At 53.4% G+C, this 23,950-nt stretch overlaps 1 protein-coding gene across 8 annotated transcripts in view; it reads right to left on the reverse strand.

Moving 5' to 3' along the window:
• Window positions 1-2,636: 2,636 nt before the first annotated feature.
• Window positions 2,637-23,950, reverse strand: part of ATXN1 (ataxin 1) — a 282,751-nt gene continuing 261,437 nt past the window's right edge. For all 8 annotated transcript variants that reach the window (XM_039910468.1, XM_029052530.2, XM_029052526.2 and 5 more), the window contains 2 exons: window positions 10,187-12,317; window positions 2,637-3,690 (listed from right to left, as the gene is read on the reverse strand). In XM_039910468.1, the coding sequence (XP_039766402.1) occupies window positions 3,160-3,690; window positions 10,187-12,151 (2,496 nt within the window). In that variant the 5' untranslated portion in view covers window positions 12,152-12,317 and the 3' untranslated portion in view covers window positions 2,637-3,159. The remainder of the gene's footprint in view (window positions 3,691-10,186; window positions 12,318-23,950) is intronic.

Genomic DNA, 23,950 nt, shown 5'->3' on the forward strand with positions numbered 1-23,950 from the left:
TCCGGTCAGTTTCCCAGGAGCCCCTGCTTCCTTGGGGGGCGGCCGAGGAGCGGCTGTGTTCTCTAAGCTCCTCTGTGTTATGGCGGAGGGAGATGTGGATGCGAATGAAATCGGAACTCCTGCTCCGTAGTCCTCTTTCCATCAAAGGTGAAACCAGAACGAAACCAGGAAAGAAATTTTTTTAAAAAAAAAAACAACCAAAAAAGGAAAAACAAAAACCAATAAATTGCAAGTGCCCTGAGCAGAGTATATGGAAGATTAAGCAAGTTCTCTGAGCGGAAACGTTTAAAAAATACAGCACTAAGTAAGCGATGTGTCCACAAGAAGGAGCCTGCCCAGCTATTTGGTAAAATGCTGAGAGGTGTAGAAGATTCAAGAAAAGTATCAAGAGATTTTGAAACTCAGTGAAATGTTTTTGGTACAACCCAGAAAGCCATAGAAAAATAATTCGCTTGGGTGTGTGCTAAATTTCAAGTAAAGGAGATGCTTGTTGCAAAAGGTGGACTCGAATCCGGATTTTTTTCCCCGTTCCCATCGACATTCGGGAGGATGGCTGGCGTTCTTAGCCATTGGGTGGGGGTGGAGGGCGTCCCGTTGGTCGCCAGTGATCAACCTTTAAACTTGGTCTCCCGCCATCACCCCTGGAAAACCATTTCTTTCCACAACTGGGCAGGGGACCGCCCCTCTCGCTCCCTCCCCCCTGCCGTGGGCCAAAGATGCTGTGGGTTTCTGGGAACGAGAAGCTCTGATGGTGGGAGACTCTTTCTGGTTTTGTACCAAACTCTGAAATCCAGATTTGATTTCCCACGGAAAAGAAATCACTATTCATAATAAACATCATCACGATGACATGATATGATCTCTAAACCCGCTTATGTATAGAAATGTCTAGTACGGAAAGTCATCTCGGTGAATCTGAACAAAAAAATAATCTCAGAGTTGTTCTTGCCAAGATATGGTTCTGTGAGACAGACACGGTGGAAAGACCAAACTGAACTCTGAAAGGAACATAACCTTATAGAATGGCCTACGGTATAGGCAGGTTAGAAAGAAATTGCTACATTTATTTATGCTCTTTCTGTCCCTCTCTCTAACCCATGACATTATTGGATTAAAACTGCAGGAATACCACACAAATGATAAACTCAAGATGTGCAAATTGCAAGATTCTTTAAAGTCCATCTTAAAAAAAAAAACAAAAAACACTGGACAAAAATGATTTTTTTTTTTTCCTCAATCCCTTATCTCTCTTATTCTCTGTCAGCTCTGCATATCCCTTGAACTCTTTCTCAAGCATTCAAGTTTCAAAGTGCCTCCTTAAGTAGTCCTCTGTGGACATTTTACTGTCACATACTAGTTCATGATTCACATTCATCCCTTTAAACCACGTTAAAACTTTCGACATCTTGCTTGTGAGAAACTCTACGTAGCTGTAATGTAGTTAACAGTGTTGAAAAACAAACTTTTTTTTTTTTTTCCCAAGCAGATTAAAGTGAGATACAGTACATGTTGAGTGTTAGACCAAGATGCTCGGTAATAAAGTGTGAACAGCATTTTAAGTGCTTTAAAGACATTCTACGTTCATCTTCTTCAATATCCGATTCCTTGTGTCACACTGAAATTTGTGGAAGTGGTACATCGTTGCGAACTGAGACGGACCCGGGGCCCAGAGACCGGGGGGGTTTTGTCTGTCTGCTTGTGCCCCCCGAGATGTTTTCCGTTGGCGCTCTGGGGAGGGGTGGTCTGCACCTCCCTGGTGGAAACTTGTGGTCACGGCATTCCCCGATCCGTTTCCTAACACCACCCTGGGCGTTCGGCTTCCTGGGGTCAGAGAGGAGCGGAGTGGGGGGCGGGGTGTGTGTGTGTGTGTGTGTGTGTATGTGTGTTTTGGGGAGAGAGGAGGGACGACCACGATGGGTGCCTACGCTGGGGAGCGGAGAGGAAATCCGTGGATGGCAGTCGCTCTGTGAAAAATATCAGTGCAGTCAGACCCCATAGGGGGAAAAATATATTTTTATCTCTCTATATATTTATTAGATTAAAAGTTGGTCTAGTTGGAAAATATGACGGAGGAGAATGTGATTTTGAAACCGTTTGCTTCCTGTCTGATATCTCTTTTAACGATGCCCTGGAGTGGAGTTCCTGATGTATAGTTTGTGTGTGAGAAGCTCATAATGACACTGGCGTGGAGCTGGAGCCGCTTGCTGTGAGACACGGAGAGAGAGGGATGAAGAGGAGGGGAGGTGGGGAAGGGGGCGGCAGAGAGGAGGGAGAGAAAAGACCGGAGAGGGGAGAGAGGTGACCGAAGGAGAGGAAGGTAGAAAGGGGGAGAGGGGAAAAGAGGAGGAAAAAGGGGAGCGAGGAGAAAAGGCAGGAGAAAGGAAGAGAGGGGAGAGAAGGAACGGAAGGGGTGAGATGAAGAGAGAAGGGAGAGGAGACGAGAGAGGAGAAGGGTGAGAAAAGTAGAAAGGAGGAAGAGGAGAAGGAGAGGGGAAGAGGGAGAGAGGAAAAAGAGAGGAGAAGAGGGGAGGAGAGACGGGGAGGAGAGACGGGGGAAGGGACAGAGGAGAAGAAAGGAGGAAGAGAGGGAGGGGAAGTAGGAAGGAGAGAGATGGAGAGAGGAGAGAAAGATAAAGCGGGGAGGAGGGAGTGTGGGAGAAAAGGAGAGGGAGAGAGGGAGAGAAGGAGAGTGAGGCAGAGAGAGAGATGCCCATTTATATCCACTCAGGCACACGCCCACACTCACAGACGCACACACACAAACACACGCGCTCATTCACGAGTTCCCTTCCCACGGCCTCACTACGACGGGCCCAAGACGGCCGTGCATCCCGGTGTTTCTGCCCTGCGGGAGCCGTGATGCCACAGCGGTTTCCACTCAGGGGGCCCGGGGCCCGCGGCCTGGTCTGCCCGTCTCGCACCTTCCGGCCCCCCCGGCCCCGCCTCCTCTCCCCTCACCCCCGGCTAACCGGACCCTCGGGAAACACACAAATCGCACCCACGGATGTCCTGCCTCAGACGGCCGCAACGCTAACCGCACGGTTAGAACAGAAACCTAAAATAAGATGATACCATGTAAATACTGGGTTATTGAGCCTACAGTACAGTAATCTGGATAAAATGACAAGGGAGAAGCCTCACTCCCCTTCCCCTCCCCTTTCACTTGCCTACACTGGATCGGCCTTCGATGCAGATCTTCACCGCCTGAGGAATAAAAGAAGGTTTGGGAAGAGTCAAAGGTGGCTCTTCTTCGGATTTCTCTAGTTTCCGGGTCTCGGGGGCGGACCACCTCCTCTTCCTAGTGGCCGGGGGCTTGCTGGGTTCGGTTTTGGCGGGCCAGGGGGCTGCAGGCCACGTGTTTTTTTCCGGAAACTTGAGTTCGCCGTTCTCCGCCCGCGGCGGTGCGCTTCCCTGATTAATCCCGTTCTCCTGCTCTCCATACCTGTGTCTGCCTCCGGCGAGCCCGGCGTTCCTCGAGCGCTTCGGCCAGAGGCCGGACGGGTCTGGGGGCTGCCCCTTCTTCACGGAGCCGTTCTTCAGCTCCCTGAGCGTGAGCGAGATGCAGACGTCGCCGACCGAGAGCTTGGAACACGGCAAGTCAAACAGCTGGCTGGTTCGGTCCGGGCAGCAGGAAGACCAGCCTTGTCCAAATACAAAAAAAGGGTATTCCACCCTGACTTCCACGCTGACCTGGGTAGGGGGCGGGGGGGGAGAGAGGGAGGGACCCCGAGAGAAAGAGAGGGGGGAGGTGTGGAGGTCAAGAGAGCAAAGGAGACAGAGAGAGATGGAGAGAAAGATACGGAGAGGCGGAGAGTGACCCGACGTTGGAGAAAGACAGGGAGAGGGATAGAGAGATTGGGAGAAAGCGAGAGATGGAACGAGGCAGAGGGATACACAATGATGCAAAGAAAAAAAGACAGACAGTGAGAGGGATAGGGAGATGGAGAGAGACAGAGAGGCAGAGAAAGATGGAGAAATACACAACGATGGGGAGAGTCCAAAACAGAGAGAAGGACAGTGAGAAGGATAGAGAGATGGAAAAAGGGACGGAGGGAGGCAAAGGGAGATAGAGATGAACAGAAGGACAACAGAGAGGAATAGACGGAAATACAGGGAGATGGAGAGGTAAAGAGATGGACAGAAAGAGCGGGAGGGCCAGAGAGACAGAATGTTCGAGAGAGATGGCGAGAAAGACAGAGGGCCAGAGAGAGAAGGAAAGACAGAGAGGTCGAGAGGAACGGATAGATGGACACAGAGAGATGGAGAGAGGCAGAGAGGGGGGAGATGGGAAGGGCAGGGGGAGAAGAGAACACAAATATGAAAACATTTGCTTTGCTTTCCACAGTACAAATCCATACTTACCTTGGAGATGTGGTCACCCTGCAAACTGTAGCAGGTAAGAGTCTCCATCAGCATCCGCCATCCATGGCCCTGCAAATCACTGCCCTGTCCAACCAGTTAAAACCTAGCAATAGGCCGCTGCCAGGGACCCACCCTATTTCCATGGGTCAGCCAATCGTTTGTTTTTATTGAGTGTCTACTGGATACAGAGCACTGTACTGAAGCTTTTTTATGGCATCTGTAAAGTGCTTATATGCCAGAGGCTGTACTAAGCACTGGGTAGATACAAGCTAATCAAGGTTGGACACAGTCCCTGTCATGCATTCATTCATTATTTATTGAGTGCTTACTGCGTGTGAAGCACTGTACTAAGTGCTTGGGAGAGTACAGTATAACCATGAACAGACACATTCACTGCCCACGACCAACTCACAGGTTACAGCCCCACAGGGGGCTCACAGTTTAACTGATGAGGGAACTGAGGCCCAGAGAAGTGAAAGGACTCCCTCAAGGTCAGTCAGCAGAAAAGTGGCGGAGCCAGGATTAGAACTCGGGTTCTCCCTCCTACTTAGACCGTCAGCCCCATGTGGGAAAGGAACCGTATCCAGCTTGACACCGAGTAAGTGCTTAACACACACTGTAAAAAAAAAAAAAAAAAAATTCCCAGGGAGGCCCCGGGCTCAGTGCCCTACCCAAGATCTGTCCGGGCTCCAGGCAGATCGGCAGCTGCATCTACATGGGCAAAGCGACGCGGAGAATTAAGAAACCATCCGGATCGTTCGACCGACAGAGATAGTCAAACCGCCCGTTCCCTCGGCGGTTTCATTTGACTCCACTGATCCAAATCAACGTCTCGTCCCCTCACTTCGTACGCGAAGTCCCGGCCTAAAACACGCACGCTTTCTGCTGCAAGTTCAGATCGTCTGCTGGGACGTTTTGCCTCCAAGGGAGAATTTTAAAAAGCGAACAAGGTGAGATTTAATCTCCACATGTAGGTTCCTAACGGCCTTGTCAAACGTGAACCGTTATCTCGGGAATCTTCAATCCGGGGTTCTGGGCAAGTCTGGTCTGCTCTCATATTCCATCCGGGATCGGAATTTTAATTCCCCGAGTCCGTAATCCCCTCTTCCAGAGAACGGAGGAGAGAGGGGAGAGTCTGGTGTTTCGGCGCGGTCTTTCTGGTCTGGTGTGTTTCTAGCCGGCCGGTACCGAGCCTCACACGGTACATCTTTCAGCAGTAGCGGGCGAGCCAAATCAAATGCGGATACCCGGGGCTCAGTGGCTGTTAGGAACGAGATATTCTGCCTGGGAATTTGACCCGGGAGCATCCCGAATTCCCGACTTCGTTTCCTTTCGCTCACCAGAGGGAGCAGTCCAGCTCCAAGAGCTTTCCCGCTTACGTTTGGCTTTGTCCGCCGGAGGGGCCGTCGGAAACGGGTTTCAGATAATCGTGACGACGACGACGATGATGATATCCGTTAAGCGCTTACCGTGTGCCGCGGACCGTACTGAGCGCTTGGGAGGATACAGGCAAATGGAGAGACGGCACCGTTCCCTCTTGAGCTCCCTGGGCAAAGTTAGGCCGGGGATATGAGGGGAGTGGGGGTTCCGGGAGGCAAAAGCAGGAGTCCCCGCTTTCTCTGGAAAGCTAAGGTGAAACCCTCCACCAGACCCCTTTCCCTGAGGCTGGCTGTTGTGTCCAGAAGTGACCTGTCTGCTCCTCGCTTCTGAGGTTCATTCATTCATTCAGTCGACCGGATTTATCGAATGCTCACTGCGTACAGAGAACGGTACTAAGTGCTCGGGAAGAGCACGATATAACAATAGACAGACACGTTCCCTGCCCACAACGAGTCTCTCTCCCTTCTGCCTCCCATCCTGCCCATCCTGCGCCCCGGTTTCCATCAGGAGACGCGTTGGGCCGGCAATTTCACTGAACTGATTTCAATTGGAATTGATTTAGAGGCGTGGCTTAGAGGAAAGAGCACAGGCCAGGGAGGTAGAGGATCTGGGTTCTAATCCCAGGTCTGCCGCTTATGTGTTGGGTGACCGTGGGCAAGTCACTTAACTTCTCCATTCCTCCGTTTACTGTGAATAATAATGATGGTATTTGTTAAGCGCTTATTATGTGCCAAGTTCTGTTCTAAGCGCTGGCGTAGCTACAAGGCGATCAGATCAGACAGGTTCCCTTTCCCACATAAGGTTCCCAGTCTAAAGGGGGAAGTGGGAGAAGGGTGTCTGATGAAGAGGGCTCCTTTCCCGCATCAAGCCACACCCTAACCGTAATAATTATGAGTAAACGGAGTAAACGTGGATTCATGGAAAAAGCCCGGGCTTGGCAGTCCGAGGACGTGGGTTCTAATTCCGGCTCCGCCACTTGTCTGCTGTGTGATCTTGGGCAAGCTGCTTAACTTCTCTGTGCCCCAGTTACCTCATCTGTAAAATGGGGATTACGACTGTGAGCCCCACGTGGGACCACTTGATTACCTTGTATCTTCCCCGGCGTTTAGAACAGCGCTTGACGCATAGTAAGTGCTTAACAAATACCATCATCATCATTATTATTATTATTATTATTATTATTTGGGAGTGATGATTAGTCAGACAGAACGGAGCCCCTCACAGCACATCGATAAGGATGGGGGGGGGGGGGTCAGTAGCACCCAAATACTGCCCTTCACCCCAAGCCTGCTCCCACCCTTTAAGTCCTGCAGGACAGGTGGTAGGGGGTATTATAATAATAATAACGTTATAACTATATAATAATTACGGTAATAATTTTAGAGCGGAATTTGTAAAGCATTTGACAGGATTTGTTTGCTAAGCACTAAGGTAGATATAATCAGATCGGAAACAGTCTCTGCCCCCATATGAGGCTCCCCCCACCTCGACACCTCACAAAGTAACGACCACCTTGTTCAGCCGTGGCTGACTACCTGCTTTTCGGTGACCTTTCCCATTCTCCCCTCCCGCCCCGGGCCGACAGCTACAGCCTCTTCCGCCCCGTCTCGATACACGCGTGTATTTGTATTGTGTTTGTATGTGTATTCGGGCCTTAGATTGATGCTCTGTGTACACACACACACATATGTACACATCACCAGAAACAAGATGAGGATAAAACAACCCGTCTGTTTTAAAAATATGTCTCCTCGTGCCTACCAAGGGGGCCCTGGTTCTCACAAACGGGGAAATGGCATCTGTTGTCTCTCAATGCTCTGCGAGAGCGGAAGGCGGAGTCGCCGCCCGTCTCGTTCGGAGGTGGGCTCGGGGGACGAGGGGGGCGGCTTCCTTCCGCCGGAGCTGCTGAGGGGGCCCCTCCCCAGGACTCCCCCCACCGTGTGTCCCCTGCCCACCTGACTGCCCGTCCACCCCGAGAGGCGCGTCATCCCCTTGGGCCACGGGACGTTCTGAGCCCCGGGATCCGGGCATCTTTCTGGCCCATTCGTTGATTTATTGGGTCGTATTTACTGAGAGCTTACTGTGTGCAAAGAACCGTTCTAAGCGCTCGGGGGAGTTCGATACAACAACAGACAGACACCTTCCCTGCCCACAACGAGCTCACGGCGCCGGAAGGTCCACCCGCACGGTCCCGGGCGGACGCTGTCGTCCCGTGATGGGGTCAAACTGAGTCCATTTGGAGTAGAGGGATTCTGGGCTTTTGGCCCTGTAATCCCGGCACCGCGCCACCGCCGGCACCCACCCCGCAGCCCAGCACCCACCATAGCCGGACCTCAAGGGCAGGGGCGACCTCACAGCCCGTAGCAGACAGACGAGGAGCCACAGTGGGGCTTGGCATGAGGAGATGGTCCCCCGGTGGCTCTCACCTGCTTCTTTTGAGTTTTTTCTTAAATGGCATTGAGTGCTTACTATGTTCCAGGCACTGTACCAAGCACTGGGGTAGACACGAGATACACAGCTCAGACTCAATCCCCGTCCCGCATGGGCTTCCCCCGTTTTTACAGATGAGGTAACTGAGGCGCCAGGGAGTCAAGTGACTTCCTCAAGGTCACACAGCAGATGAGAGAAAGAGCCAGGATCAGAACCTGGGTCCTCTGCCCCCTTAGGCCACGTGCTCTTTCCCCCAGGCTATGCTATTTGTCACTAAGCCACACTGCTTCTACAGTGGTTCCAAACAGGCAATCCTCCACACTGCCCGCCTCCTCTCCACCCCAAAAGCTGCGCGGTGGCCTTGGCCAGTTGGCGATGGGGGGGCCGCCTTCCTCGCCCCCTCCCCTTCCCCGTCTAGAGGCGGAGGAGCTTGGGCCCCAAGCAGGTCCCGTGGGATTGGCTATTTCCCCGGACGTCAGCCGCAGTGGAGCCAGGGCACTGCCGGAAACCGCTCACCGACAGGATGACGCCTCCGCTACCCACCTCCTTTCAGACGGGCCGGGCATTGGCAGGAGGCTCCTGCCCAGCTGCAACCAGGGCCCATACAGGTTACGCGCAGTTGGCATTACGCCTCTGGGCATTTTCAGGCTCCGGTTAATCCGTTAGACGCTTAGCGCTAAGACGGATGACTCACCGTCCTCGGTAGTCTAAATACCAAATAGCAGCGAGGAGTAAAAGCCACTTCCGGGGGGCGGCCCCTTCTGTCACACACGAGAATCAGGGGAGGGGGCCGGGGAAGGGCGACGAATGCTAAGGAGATGCCCGACCGCATGGAGTAAGCTCCTCGAAGGCAGGGCTGTGTTCACCAACTGCACTGCACTCTCCCAACTGCTCAGTACGCTGCTCTGCACAAAGTAAGCGCTCAATAAATGCCACCGACTGACGGGGGGACGTGCTCCCAGACAAGGCGCCGGAAAGCTGAGGTGGCCTCAAGGATATACGTAGAAAGGGCGCCGAAGAAACCGACAAGAATAAAAGCTACTGGGGGGCAGGGACTGCATCTTTTACCGCGACTGTCCCCTCTCGAGTGCTTAGGACAGAGCTCTGCACAAAGTAGGGGCTCCGGAAAAACTGAGGATCGAGTAAATCAAACCCAGTTCGCTCGACGGACTTCTGGACAAATGTTTTAGACATCGCGAACACCTCAACCTATTCCCCGTGCATAACGGGTGACCTTTCGAGCCCTGCGGCACCCACTCCACGCCCACAGCACTTCCGTCCTCATCCTTATAAATCATATATTATAAATTACGTCTCTCTCCCCCTCTAGAATGTGAGCTCATTATCGGCAGGGAACGTGTCGGCTAATTCTCTGCAAGTGCTCAGTACGGTGCTCTGCATACGCTAAGCGCGTAATAAATACCGCCGATTGAAGGATTGACCTCATTCTCTGTCGTTTCCCCTAATCAATTCTGTGTTTGTCTCACCCGGTTAGACCGTAAACTCCCTGAGGTCGGGGCCCGTACCTGCTAATGTCATGGTACTCCTCTAGGTGCTTGGCAAAGAGCTCTGCACTGATTAACCGATGGACTGATCACGAGCGGGTCTGCGTGGCGGAGGACAGCATTACTGACTGCGGACCCCATGTGGGACCTGATTATCTTGTTGGTTCATTCATTCCATCGCACGCCCTGAGCTCTTACTGTGTGCAAAGCGCCGTACTAAGCCCTCGGGAGAGTACAATATAATGATAAACTGCCACATCCCCCGCTCACAACGAGCTTACAATCTAGAGGGAAGACAGACATTCACATGAAAAAATCAGAGCTCAGAACAGTGTTCGACACATAGCGGGCGCTTAACGAATACCAGCTCGGGCCTGGGGTCTGTCCGGGGCGGGGGGAGAAGGCCCTCTCCCTGGAAGACGCTGGGCCGCGGGGAGTGGGCCGCGCCCGCCCGCCCCGGTCTCCGCCCGCCCGCCCGCCCGTCCGCGGGAAGGCGGGGGCCGGTTTACCTGCGCCCGGTGCTCCCCGACGGCGAACTGGATGAGGGCGATGCCGGGCCGGGGGCCGTCCTCGATGCGCTCCACGGTGCTCGAGTCGATCTTCAGGTCGCTGCTGATCTCGGCGCTCTGGATGAAGTCTTCCGTCCTCAGCTCCTCGACCTTCTTCAGCTCGCCGTCCGCCAGCTGGATGATGGAGCCCTTGGTGAAGTACGGGGGCAGGGCCGGCGGGGGAGCCGCGGGGGACGGCGCGGCGGTCGGCCCCACGGGCAGGTGGATCTGCGCCTGCACCACGGCGGCCGGGTAGCCGGGCTGAGCCCCCAGGGCCTCCGCCCCGAAGCCCTCGCCCTTGGGCAGGGCGGCGGCCACGAAGGCGTGAGGGCCGGGGGCGGGCGGGCCGGCCCCGGGCGGGTCCCCGTCGGCGGCGCCCACGGGGATGAGCAGGGGCTGGGGGCCGGGGATGACCAGGTGCGGCGGCAGGCCGGCCGCGTACCCGAGGGCCGGCTGCTGGCCGCTCAGGTAGCCGATGACCGGGGGCTGGGCGCCCGCGTAGAAGGCGGTGGCCGGCAGGCGGACGGGGAGGGGCTCCGCGGTGCCGTGGGCGGTCTGGATGACGGTGTGGGGCGGCAGGGCGCTCCCGGCCTTGGTGCCCTCGGGGCCCAGGGCCTGCTGGGGAGACGGGGCGAAGGCCCGGGGGCCGGGCTTGGCCGGGGGCAGGCCGCCCTGCTCGTCGAGGCCCGCGGGGGAGACGTCCCGTTGGGCGCCCGGCGCCACGGTGACCGGGTCCGGCTCCGCCGAGGGCGGGCCGCCGCCGGGCAGGAGCAGGACGGGGGCCCGGACGCCCGGGGAGTCCCGGCTGCCGTAGTCGGCGGGCCCCGGGTGGACGACCACGTGCCGGGCCTCGTAGTGGTGGTGGTGGGGGGCGTGGGGCGGGTGGTGGTGGTGGTGAGAGGGGGTGGGGTGGTGGTGGTGGTGGTGATGGTGCTGCTGCTGCTGAGCTGGCTTCCCGCCGGCCGAGGGGAGGGCCCCGTAGCGCCGGCCCTTGTCCACCTCGCCGTTCAGCACCTCCTTGGCCTGCGCGGCGGCGGCGGCGGCGGCCGCCTGCTGCTGCTGCTGCTGCTGCTGCTGCTGCTGCTGATGCTGCTGCTGCAGCAGCCGGGCGCCCTCGGCCTTCCTGGGCAGCTCCCGGGGGACGAAATGACCGCCGGCGTCGGCGTACTGCACCACCACCTGAGGCGAGGGGCCCAGCGCGAGCGTGTGGGAGAGACCCCCCGCCGGATGGGGGTGCAGGTGGACCGGGACGGCCGGAGGGGAGACGTTGGGCCCGGCGCCCTGGGGCGAGGTGCCGGCCAGGTGGACGTACTGGTTCTGCGGGGCGGGCGGGGGCGACCCGGCGGCCACGAGCCCCGGGGTCCTGAGCAGAGGCGGCTCCGCCTTGTGGCCCAGCTGCTGGCCCAGGCTCCCCACGCCGCTCAGCAGCGCGGAGTAGGCTTCCAGCTGGGAGCGTTGGGCCGGGGCGGCCGGGCCCGGGCCGGGCGTCGGGGACATGAGCGGGGACGGGAGGTAGCCGGCGGCGTAGGGCCCGCCGTACTGCGAGGAGCCGATGAACTGGAACGTGTGAGGCAGGTGGGCGAACTGCACCGGGGACACGGGCGTCCCCGACTGCGCCAGGGCGGGCGGGAAGACCGCGGGGAGGGTGGAGCCGGCCGGGACCGAGCGGGGCGTGCTGGGGACCGAGTAGTCCAGCCCCACCGACGGCGGCTTGTGCAACCCCATCCCCTGCTGTAGACCGAGTTCCGCCGAGGCGCTCCCCGGGCCGGGCCGCCCGCCCCCGCCCCCGCCGGCACCGGAGGCCCAGGCCGAGCCCTCCGCCCGGTGATCCTCCTTGGGCAAGGCCGCTGGCTTCTCCTCGGAGGGCCGGCTGGTGGCGGGGATCTCACGCTTCTTGGGAGGCAGGCATTCTTGGTTCGATTTCATCTTTCACCGTCCCCCCGCCCCTCCGCTCGCCGCGGCTTCACTGTCTGGCTCGGTCTGGTTTCAGTCTGATAAACGGAAAGTCACATTGGAGTTCTGCGGGGGCTCCAGCGACTTCATGAGGAATCATCGCCCTGCGAGCGCGGTCCTCCGACGGCTGCCCCGGACTCTAGAAGGGAGGTGGGGGGGGGACGGAGGAGGGAGAGAAATCGAAAATATCAACACTGGCGACAACAGAAACACAGACCTCCCCCCCCGAAACAGCCCCGGGACCAAATGAAGAACGGCCCCCGGGGTTGCCGCGAACCCTCAAGGGAGTGTGGCAAAAATGCCCGCGGGGCCCGTTGACACGTCGCGAAAACGATTAAGACGTTCGGCAAAATCCCAACTCGGAAGGTCGCGTGACTCTCCCGTCGGCTCCGCTCCACCCCCTCTGCTGTCCCCTCGGGTTGGAGCCGGGACCCCGGGCGAAAGGCCCAGTCCCCGGCCCCGGGCTCCCCCACCCCATCCCCCAACCCACCGGGTCTTGTCCCGTCTGTCCATCGGTCAGTCTTATTTACTGAGAGCTTACCGTGTGTGCGTACTAAGCGCTTGGGAGAGTTCGGGATAACAATGAACGGACACATTCCCTGCCCACAACGAGCTTGCAGATCGGAGGGGGAGACAGACATTAATATAAATAAATAGACGACAGATATGGAAATGAGGGCTTGTGGGGCTGGGAGGGGGGAATGAATACCGGGAGCAAGTCAGGGTGATGTAGAAGGGAGTGGGAGAAGAAGAAAGGAGGGCTTAGTCAGGTAAGAACTCTTGGAGGAGCCGTGCCTTCAGTAAGGCTTTGAAGGGGGGAGAGTAATTGTCTGTCGGATACGAGGAGGGAGGGCGTTCCAGGCTAGAGATAGGGTGTGGGCGGCGAGATAGATGAGATCGAGGTCCAGTGAGAAGGGTGGCGTTAGAGGAGCCAAGTGTGAGGGCTGGGTTGGAGTAGGAGAGTCGTGAGGTGAGGTAGGACTCTCCCAGGTTGGCAGAGTCGGGCCAAGCACCCAGTGCTCGCAAGTCCCAGATTCCCACAACTTCTCACGATCTGGGGGCCAGAGATGGTGGCCGAGAGATGCCCACGCAGCAAGTGGGCCCGTGAACCTGGCCAGAGCCCCGCCCCCCGCAGCACTGGCAAAATCAACAGCGCGATGCATCTGCCTTGTGAGGGGCGAGGGCTGGGTCCCCTCTGCTTGTGTCCAATCTACCCCGACACTTAGTGCCGGGCTTGGTACACTAAGCCAAACAAACAACCCAATCATCATCAATACTATCATCGTTATTATTAACTCTTCCAACTTGGATTCAGTAGACTCAGGAATTCTGGCAAACTACCTCCCCACCCTAGTTCCCCCCCAGACCCAGGTCTCCACCGCTTTCACACACTGTAAACGCCAAAAAACTAGCCAGCGTTGTCTGTCTCCTGTTCTCAACCCATTCTGCGAGAAGGCTGATCTGGGCCAGTAGCAGAGGGAGTATTGAAAAGCCGAAGCTGGCTCCGAGCCGGCAGAGATTAATTAAAAAAAATGGTTTGGTAGTTTTAAAGCTTTCTCTCTTTTTTTCCTCTCTCTCTCTCTCCTCTGCAAGTGCTCACCCAGCATGAACCCTTGAGGTGAAAGCCAAGGTCCCTCTCTGGAAGCTTGCCTAATGCTAGCCCTGCTTGCATGTCGAAAAGCGGGCAACCTAAGAGACAGACCCTGGGCTCCAGTCCAAGCAATAGATCAAGGGTGTTTATTGAGCGCTTACTCTGTGTGCAGCACTGAACTAAGCAGTGGGGAGAACGCAACACCACAGAGTTGGGAGACACGACCCCAGCTAAATGAGCTTATGATCCAGTGAGGGAGATAGATGTCAAAATCAATTACGGATCAATTAAAACTGCGGCTGCAGGATCCAAAACCACCCTGCAGAAAATATTTGCTCTTGGGGTTCTCGCCTTCTTTCTTTTCCATTGTTGCCACTCTACCTGATTGACGGCAATCTAGTTTCCTTTCCAAACTGAGGAGGCGGAGGAAGGAGAGAGAAGGGGGATAGGGAGGAGAAGCAGGAGGGGAAAGAAGAGGAGGAGGAGGGGAAGGAGTTTCCTCAACTGAAAAATGGGGATTCAATACCTATTCTCCCTCTTACTTAAGACTGTGGAGCAGGGACTGCGCCTGGCCTGATTAACTTAATTTCACCCCAGAGCTTAGAACAGTGCTTGTCACATAGTAAGCACTTACCAAACACCATAAAAAAGAGGAATTGGAAACAGAGGAGGAGGAGGAAGAGGACAAGGATGAGGCGATTAAGCTTGTACGCTCCCCTCTCTAGACTGTAAGTTTGGAGTGGGCAGGGAACACGTCTACCAACTCTGTTGTATTCTGCACATGCTAAGTGCTTGATAAATACCGTTGTTAGACTGATTGAGAAGGAAGGGGAGGAGGAGGAGGGAAATGAGGACAAGGAGGGACCAGAAAAGGAGGAGGAGGAAAAGGAGGAGAAGGAAAAAGGAGGCGAGGAGGAGGAAAAGGAGGAGGTCGTGGAGGAGAAGGAGGAGGCGGAGGAGGAGGGGAAGGAAGAGCACACAGAGGAGGAGGAGCTAGAAATTTCCGTTACTCCTGCCAAGTCTTCAGAAGCAAATACTGCCTTCCCTCCAACTGTTTGCCTCATTCCCAGGTCCCCTCCCCACATCTCCTTTCACAACCTGTCCCCCCGGGGGGGATGCAGGCATCTCCTTAGTGGGGCCGCATCACCCAAGAACTCCCACCTCGCGCTCTCTGGGAGGAATGAGAAATGACACTCCAAAGAGAACTTCGGCGAAAAAACGGAATGTCTCTCCTCACGCTCTTCATGCAATTGCTGAATTCCTATTAGCCACGTGAAGGTGGGCGTTGAGAAATCTGATGTCTCACACCACAGGCCTTCAAACAAGAATAGCATTCCTCTCAAGGCTCAGAGACAATGTTAGCAGAGGGAGGTTGGAGGGGAAACAGAAGGCGAGATATTAGAAGTCTGAATTGTAAGTTCAGGAACAGCAGTGCCTTCTCGGTGGGGGCGGGCCCTGACACACCATTCTTGGGGGAGGGGAATCAAGGACATCCCTGGGGGGAGGTGAGGAGGGCAACTCTTCCCAGCATCTGCCCCAAAGGAATATTAACAACAGTCAGCAACTGCACTTTCAATAACTCCTTTCTTTCAACCGTGCATTTCCTGGGAGTTTTCTTGGTGGTGGAAAGAAGTGTTGATCACAATCCCCTGTTGATGAGGGGCGGAAATCTTTCTCTCTCTTTCCCCCTTTGCCCCCCTAACCACAAAGCATCCAGAGAATCAAATATTGCTTGGCACAGAGTAGGTACTCAGTAAATACCATCTCTTGATTGGTCCTCCAAGGCCAACTGGACTCCCCCTGCCGACGTTTGTAGCATTTCCCCCAGAAAATCTCAGGGGAATCTATGAAAGGACAATTCTCTGGAGAGCAGGGGAGAAACCGTACATACACTTAGGCCTCAGAGGAGTCAGCACACCTACACCCCCTCGAAGAAATGCCTTCGGCTGAAATGAGCAGATTGTCGAAGTCTCAGCGTCTTTTGGGGGGACGAATTACCTGGACAGTTTGTGTCTTCTAGCCCTGGCCATGGCACATCCTGGATCACGATCCAAGGAGTGAATTCCCGATTAGTCGGTCCAGAATTCCCAAGGGTCTCCCTCCCACCCACCACCCCAGTCCTATACCTGATTCACGATTCTCTCCTTGCTGCTGCCCCTTGGTAGAGAGGGCCTGGCCAGTGGGCCCAAGACATGACATGAGAGGCAGACAAGTCCAAAAGTGACGCTGATTGTGGCAAACTGGATGCCGCTGATGGGGCCTGTAAAAACCCCACGGTGTGAGCAAATGAGTGTGGTTTCTCCCCCAGTCACCCGGCAGGACATTCTGACCCCTGGCCTCTCCGGTGCCCCCTGTCACTTCCAATCCTTCCCACTACTCTCCCCTCACCTCTGTCCCCAAGATCCCCTTCCCCTCTGAATAAAACATCACCCTAATGGGACAGCACAGACCTGAGAGTCAGGAGACCTGGATTCCAGTCCTGGACCTGCCACTGACCTACTGGGCAACCTTGGGAAAGTAACCTGACCTTTCGGAGCCTCAGTTTTCTCTTCTGCAAAATGCGGATCAGGAACCTACTCTTCCCCCGTCTTAGATTGGGGTAGGGATTGGGCCTGACACTCTTCTATCTGCCCCAATGTTTGGCACCTAGTAAGGATTTAATAAATACTACAGTAAACACCGTATCTTTCTGACATTGTGCTTTGTGCCGTGGTCAGGCCCCTGTCTTGGATGGCTTGCCCAGAATCTCCTGGTGATGCCCTCAGGTAGACAAAAGGACCAGAAGGGGTTATATCCTGCGTATGTACATGTAAGAATGTGAGAGAGTGGGCATGTATTGTGTGTGGGTGTACGCGTGCCCATGCAGGCAATCGGGGGCATGGGCTGTGTTGCCAGTGCGTAGGTGCCACAGGGAATCCACTTATGTGTACTGACAGTGGGGGTGTACAGAAGCAGCATGGTTTAATGGCTAGAACGCCGACCTGGGAGTCAGAAGGACCCACGTTCTAATCCCCACTCTGCCACTTCTCCGCTGCGTGACCTTCGGCAAGTCACTTAACTTCTCTGGGCCTCAGTTATCACATCTGTAAAATGAAGATTGAGACGGTGAGCTCTATGTGGGACAGGGAGTGTGTCCAGCCTGATTATCCTTGTACCTACCCCACCGCTTAGTACAGTGCCTGGCACACAGTAAGAGTTTAACAAATATCAATGTTTTTTTTTAAAAAAAAAAGGAGGGAAGGGAAGGTGGGGTCAGCATCTGGGCTCTGGTAGCCCAGGCAGCCAGCAACACATGGAACATCTCCGCTCTGTCCGGGTAGCCAGTGTCCCCTGGCGACCCGCCCGCCCGAGAATTCCTGGAAAGGGCTCAAGGCGGAAAAATAATCACTTGGAGGAGTCACCATCTGCGTCTCTGCTGAGTCCCAATTGGATCGCTCACCAGAGGTCAGGATGTGTGTTTGCAAGAAAAAGCTGGAAATGGCTTTCGGCGAGGGCTTGCCTCGTTGAGAATAAGGCCCTGTGACTCTAATGAGTTATCACCTTCCCGAGAAACAATCCCGGCCACTCTGAATGCACATTTCATCTACCTCACGGGTCATGGTCCGGGAGCATATCTTGTAGGACGCCATTCATGGGTTAGGTCCGGGGGCCTTCCAGCCGGGATTAATTAGCTCTCTAGATAGTAAACTCTTCTATAGATCGTGAGCTCCCTTCTAAAGTGTCAACTCCTCTCTAGATTGTGACTGCCTCTCTAGGTCCTCTGACTCCCAAGCTTGTCCTTTTTTTCTCTATGTTGCATCTCAATAAGGACTTACGAATAAAGCAGCTTGGCCCAGTAGGAAGCAGCATGGCCTAGCGGCAAGACCACGGGCCTGAGAGTCAGAGGACCTGGGTTCTAATCCCAGCTCCGCTACTTACCCGCGGTGTGTCTTTGGACAAGTCACTTAACTTCTCTATGTCTCAGTGTCCTCATCTATAGAAAGGGGATTAAATCGGGATGTCCTACTTAGACCGCGGAGCCCCGTGTGGGGTAGGGACTGTGTCCAACCTGATTATCTTGTATCTATCCCGGTGCTTAGTACTGTACTCGGTATTGTACTTTCCCAAGCGTTTAGTACAGTGCTCTGCAAAAAGTAAGTGCTCAATAAATTCGATTGAATGAAATATGACTGAATGAACAAAGTATTTAACAAGTACAATAATGAAATGATAATAATAATAATAATGATGATAATAATGATAAAACTCAAGGCAAACCTCTCTGGTCCAGTCTCCCTCTCTTGATCCCACTGATATCTCATGCCGCACACTAGAGTCAGAGGGTCAGTGGAGGTCACTTGTGTCCTGAAGAGATTACTGTCAGATTCTCAAAGGTTCCTTATTGCCCTGCCTCTTTTCAACCCTTCAAATCACTCAAGTTCTTCCCCTTCAAATGGCTAGAAGTGATCCTGCTTTACGTTTCCTTTCTCCCAGTGGCCCTAGGTAATAATAATCATTACGGTATTTGTTAAGCACTTACTGTGTGCCAGGCATAGTTCTAAGCGCTGGGGTAGATACAAGATAATTGGGTTAGACACAGTCCCCGTCCCACACGGGGCTGTCAGTCTTCATCTCCGTTTAACAGATGAGGGAATTGAGGCCCTCAATTAAAAAAAAAATTCAATTCAAAAAAAAAAATCCCAGCCACCTGTCTCTGCCTCACCTGAACAAGTGTCAAGCCCGGCGATGATAATAATAACAACGATGGCATCCGTTAAGCCTTTACTATGTGCCAAACACTGTACTGAGCAATGGGCTAGGTACAAGATAACCAAATAACTCATGGGGCTTACAGTCTCAGTAGGAGAAAGAGCAGGTATTGAAACACCATTTTGACAAAAAGTTAAGTGACTTTCCCAGGGTCACGCAGCAGGTAAGTGGAGAAGCCGGGATTAGGTCCTCTGATTCCCAGCCCTGTGCTCTTTCCACTAGACTATTGTGCTTCAAGTCAATGTAAGTCCAAGCTCCAGTCTCAGGAGAAGCAGCAACCAAGAGCAACTCGCCGAGAGCTAGAGATACACGCCCATGGGTTGGAAAAAATCCCTTCCCAGAACAGGAGAATTCCTTGGAAGAGGTCCTCCAGTCCTGGGAATTTGGGGAATGTCTTCGAGCAGGGATATACCCTTTCCCCCCCGCCCCCCCTCGGAGAGCTAACCTTCCTAATAATAATGATGGTATTCGTTAAGTGCTTACTATGTGCCGAGCACTCTGTTCTAAGCGCTGAGGTAGCCACAAGGTGATCAGGTCGTCCCACGTGCAACTGCCTGACATACACAAGATTGTTCTAGGTAGAAAGCCATTTATCTAAATTCTTTTCTGGGCCTTAGAATGCTTCTTGGATGTATTCCAAGGATTCTTTTGCCCCACTGGGCAGTCAGCTCTTAATGATCCTGGCACAGAGAAAACAGACGGAGCACTTATTCCCTAAACTCATTTGAACAGAGCTAACAGTTCCTTCCTCTTTCCTGACCAAACTCTTACAGGAGCCCATTAACTTGAGGTATCTCTCGTCTGATTTGAGGTTTGCCACCTGCTGCTTTTATTTAAAAAAAATGGCATTTGTTAAGCGCTTTACTATATGCCAGGCACTGTACTAAGTGCTGGGGTAGATAGGAGCTTATCAGGTTGGACACAGTCCCTGCCTCACATGGGACTCAGCCTTATTCCCCATTTTACAGGTGAGGTAACTGAGGCCCAGAGAAGCGAAGCGACTTGCCCAAGGTCACGCAGCAGAATAGTGGCAGAGCCGGGATTTGAACCTAAGTCCTTCTGGCTCCCAGACCCGGGCTCTGGCCACGCTGCTTCCATTCTCATTTCTGGTTGAGGTCCTTCTGAGGAGTAAGCTAATAATAAGTACTTACAACACGCCAAGCGCAGTGCTCAGCGCTGTGGGGAGATTAATCAATCAGATCCAGTCCCCACCTCACAGAGGGCTCAGAGTGGCCTAGGGAATCCTCAACCTACCTAATCGGCTCCTGGGTAAGCCGACAGCAGACTGTCCGGCAACGAGCATTCTATTTATCCCGGACGGCTTCATCACCATCATGGGTTCACGGTTTAGCGTGCCGACTGGTTAAAGCAATTTCACTGTATATCGACCCGCCATATACATTTACGGAGACGATTCGCTATTTAATCGGGGCACAGATCCCAAAAAGTCAGAAGTACTGTTCCAACTTCTGGGGTCCTTCGCTGGTAACTTCTTGTTTTCCCGGTTTCTACGGTTGGTAACCTGGGATGTGGGCAGTTGCCGCTAATAATTCCCAGCGGGTTCGATTCAGCCAGTCAACAGAGCCAAACATCTTCTGGAAAGAGTTCTGAGAGCTGGGATGTGTTAATACTGGTCCAGGAGCCTGCCCCTGCCAGTTCTGGCCTCCACTGACCACTCCCTGGTCAGCCAATACCAATGCTCTGATGTTATTTAAATGGCTCGGGGCTTAGAGGAGAAAGAGCAGGTACAGAATTTGCAGAAACCGGGAGGTTTACTGGTGCAGCTGACCAGCAAGCTCAGAGAAATCATCATTGGCGCTGTGGGAAAGTAGCGGGGGCAGAACACGCCACAGTCCCCGCAGTACGGCTGAGTTGGAAACAGCCCAGGCTTAGGAGTCGGAGGACCTGGGTTCCAACCCCAGCTCCCCAACTTGTCTGCTGGGTGACCTTGGGCAAGTTACTTCACTTCTCTGCATCTCAGTTTCCTCATCTGCAAAATGGGGATTAAGACTGCGAGACCCATACAGTACAGGGACGGTGTCCAAACCGAGTATCTTATATCTACCCTAGCACTTAGGAAGAGTGCCTGGCATACAGTGAGTGCTTAAGACATACCACAATTATTATTATTCCCTGAGGAATGGATTAGCCACGTTTGCCAGAGGCAGAGGGGCCTACAGCCTTCTGACCATTCAAACTAAATCTCTGATGAGAGTTGAGAGCTTTTGGTCAGCGCTGAAAGGTCTCCACGGTCTCTCTAACCCTTGACCTCATCTTGCCCCCTCACTCAATCGGAGGTGTTGATTGAGCGCTTACGGCTTACAGGGAACTGTACTCAATCCTTGGGAGAGTACAGCACTTATGTACATATCTGTAATTTATTTATTGATATTAGTGTCTGTCTCCCCCTCTGAACTGTAAGCTCATCGTGGACAGGGAATGGGACTGTTTATCGTTGCATTGTGCTCTCTCAACCACTTAGTACAGTGCTCTGCACACAGTAAGAGCTCAGTAAACGACTGAATGAAAGAATGGACGCATGCAATACAAGGGAGTGGGGACGCACATTCCTTGCCCACGAGGAGCTTACTGTCCCAAGCCCTTAGTTTAGTCTGCACACAGTAAACACTTAGTAAATATCATCAACTGATCGATTGGAGAATGGGGCGCTGGAGCAGTGGTTTTTGAGGACCCATGTGCCCAGGGAATGTGTCTGTTTATTGTCGAGGTGTACTCTCTCAGGTGCTCAGACAGTGTTCTGCCCACAGTGAGTGCTCAATAAAATCGATCGACTGACACTGGCAAGGGGGTGGGGGTTGACAACTGACCCCGAAACCGCAGATGTTCCACCGAAGAAGCTCACTCCCTCTTCGGTCTTCGGGGTCCCTAGGTTGACTCTGATGGAGATACTTTCCCACCAATTGCTGTCAAGCTCTCGCCTAACGGACAACGGCGGGACCGGCTACCTGCAGCTGCTTTTAATCGGAACTCTGGGTAATTAGTGCAGCCCTCCCTCCGCCCCTCCGGGGTTACACAAGCTCCGCTGGGCTTCCGCAGTCCTGGGCCAGTGCCAAGCCCACTCCCTCCCATCCCTGCCTCAGCCTCATTAACCTAATCAGGTATTCATTAAAAAAAACCCAACCCTGAAAAATCAGACATTGGTTTTGGAGGAGAGCCGGTGCCTTCTACACACACCCACATGACACAGTCAAGTCAACTGGAGCAAATGGAGGGAGGCAGACATGGCCCCCTGGAATCTGGGAGAAGATCCCCACTCCAGACAGCAATTTCTTCTTCTCTGTTCTCTGACTGGGATGCATTCCCTTGCCCAGAATAGCTCAGACAAAGGTTAAAATCCAGCAAGGAAAAGGAAAGATGACAAAGAAAAGCCTCCTAAAGAGCTTGGGAAAATGTCTTTCCCTGTGGGTGAAATCAGCCAAAGTCCTCTGCTACCAAGGAGTTTGGCAGCTTTCGAACATCAAAACGGAATAGAATGCCTGTCAGGGACCCCTCTCCCCTACTTTCCTTGTCCATCTGTTTACATCCATCAAGAAAATATTTCTTCCTCCTGCTGTTCCTGAGGGAGTTTGCTGAGCCTTTCCAAGCCAGCTCCAGAATCTGTGAGCAAGACGCTAGAACTCCAAAGGATATCTTTCCCACTTAAAAAATCTTGTTGATAATAATGATGATGATGATGACGACGACGACACTGTGTACTGGTAGAGGGCTTTCATTTTTCCATTGGGTTTTCCCATCGATTTTCTCATTTTATCCTCAAAGCTTCCCCAGGGGAAAAGGGAGCCAGATAAAACCGTCCCCCTTTTCCAGAAGCGGAAACTGAAGCCCTGAGAGGGCAACTGTTCTCCCTCCCTTGTAATAATGATAATAGCAAGGATGATATCTGTTAAGCGCTACATGCCAAACACTGTTCTAAGCACTGGGGGGAGATACAAGGTAATCAGGTTGTCCCACGCGGGGCTCACAGTCTTAATCCCCATTTTACAGATGACGGAACTGAGGCACAGAGAAGTTAAATGACTTGCCCAAAGTCACACAGCAGAGGAGTGGCGGAGCCGCGATTAGAACCCACGACCTCTGACTCCCACGCCCGTGCTCTTTTCACTGAGCCACGCTGCTTCTCATGAAGATTGATTGGTCAATCGCCTTGACTGAGAGCTTACTATGTGCAGAGTACTCTACCAAGTTCACTAATTAATTCATTAAGTCATATTTACTGAGTGCTTACCGCGTGCAGAGCACTAAACTAAGTGCTTGGGTGAGTACAATATAACAGAATTGAGAGAAACCGTTCCCTGCCCATTAGGAGCTTAGAGTCTAGAGAAGGAGAGAGGCTAGAAAATAAATTACGAATATGCATGTAAGTGCTGTGGGGCTGAGGATGGGGTGACGTAGAGTGCCTGGCACAGAGTGAGTGCTTAACAAATTCCATTGAAAAATCAAAAAACTAAAAACACAAACAAGATGCGAGGGCAACCCAGAAGGGAGAGGGAGAAGAGGAAATGGGGGCTTAGTCGGGGAATGCCGCTTGGAGATGGGATTCTAACAAGGCTTTGAAGGTCAGGGGAGTAACGATCTTTCGTATATAAAAGGGGAAGAGGTTCCAGGTCAGAAGCAGGACGTGGGCAAGACTAGATTGTGACCCCATAACAATAATAATAATAATGCTGTCGTATTCGTTAAACGCTTAATATGTGCCAGGCGCTGTCCTAAGTGGGACAGGGCTTAGCCCCAGTGCTCGGTGCAGTGCTTGGCTCCTAGTAAGCACTTAAATACCACTATGATTATTATTACTCCCATCAGCTCCCCAAAATAGCTTTTCACTGAGTCTCCCGAGGCTCCTTGCCCAAAACGGGATTAGAACTCGGCACCCACTCTATTTCAAAAAGGAACCACGTTACAAAGATGCTGTTAGGTTTCTGAATCTCAGGACCATTTCTATTATTGCCCGGAATTAGTGTGTGCCTTCACCTTAACCAGAAGTCACCTGACTTCGCTGCACCCAGGGCACAGTCACATCTGCGGACGAATTAACTAGCTACCACACAGATCAACCTCTGTACTCTTCCTTTCTGGTCCCACTAACTATGCTAGACCTTTTCCCCATCAGAAACACACAACAGGAATTTACAATCTGGTTTTGAGAAGTGCTCGACTGCGGGTGAAAGAGAACAACTCTTTCTGCTCGAGATGGAGGCATAAACCGCTCGAAGCCAAAGAGGCAGTAAAACGTTTATCAGGCAAAAGGAAATCAGAAACAGATGCACAAATGACTGTTCCAGTGACAGTTTCAGGGCCAAGCTGGCAAGAGAATCGAGTACAAAAACGCAGTAGGGTGGGGTTTTCAGAAATTCTGCTAAAGAAGCCCCAGAAGGGGATCTGGAGATGAAGCAGAAGGTTCCCCTGATTCTGGG

This window comes from Ornithorhynchus anatinus, chromosome X2 (genome assembly GCF_004115215.2).
Source record: "Ornithorhynchus anatinus isolate Pmale09 chromosome X2, mOrnAna1.pri.v4, whole genome shotgun sequence".
In the NCBI taxonomy this organism is placed as follows: domain Eukaryota; kingdom Metazoa; phylum Chordata; class Mammalia; order Monotremata; family Ornithorhynchidae; genus Ornithorhynchus; species Ornithorhynchus anatinus.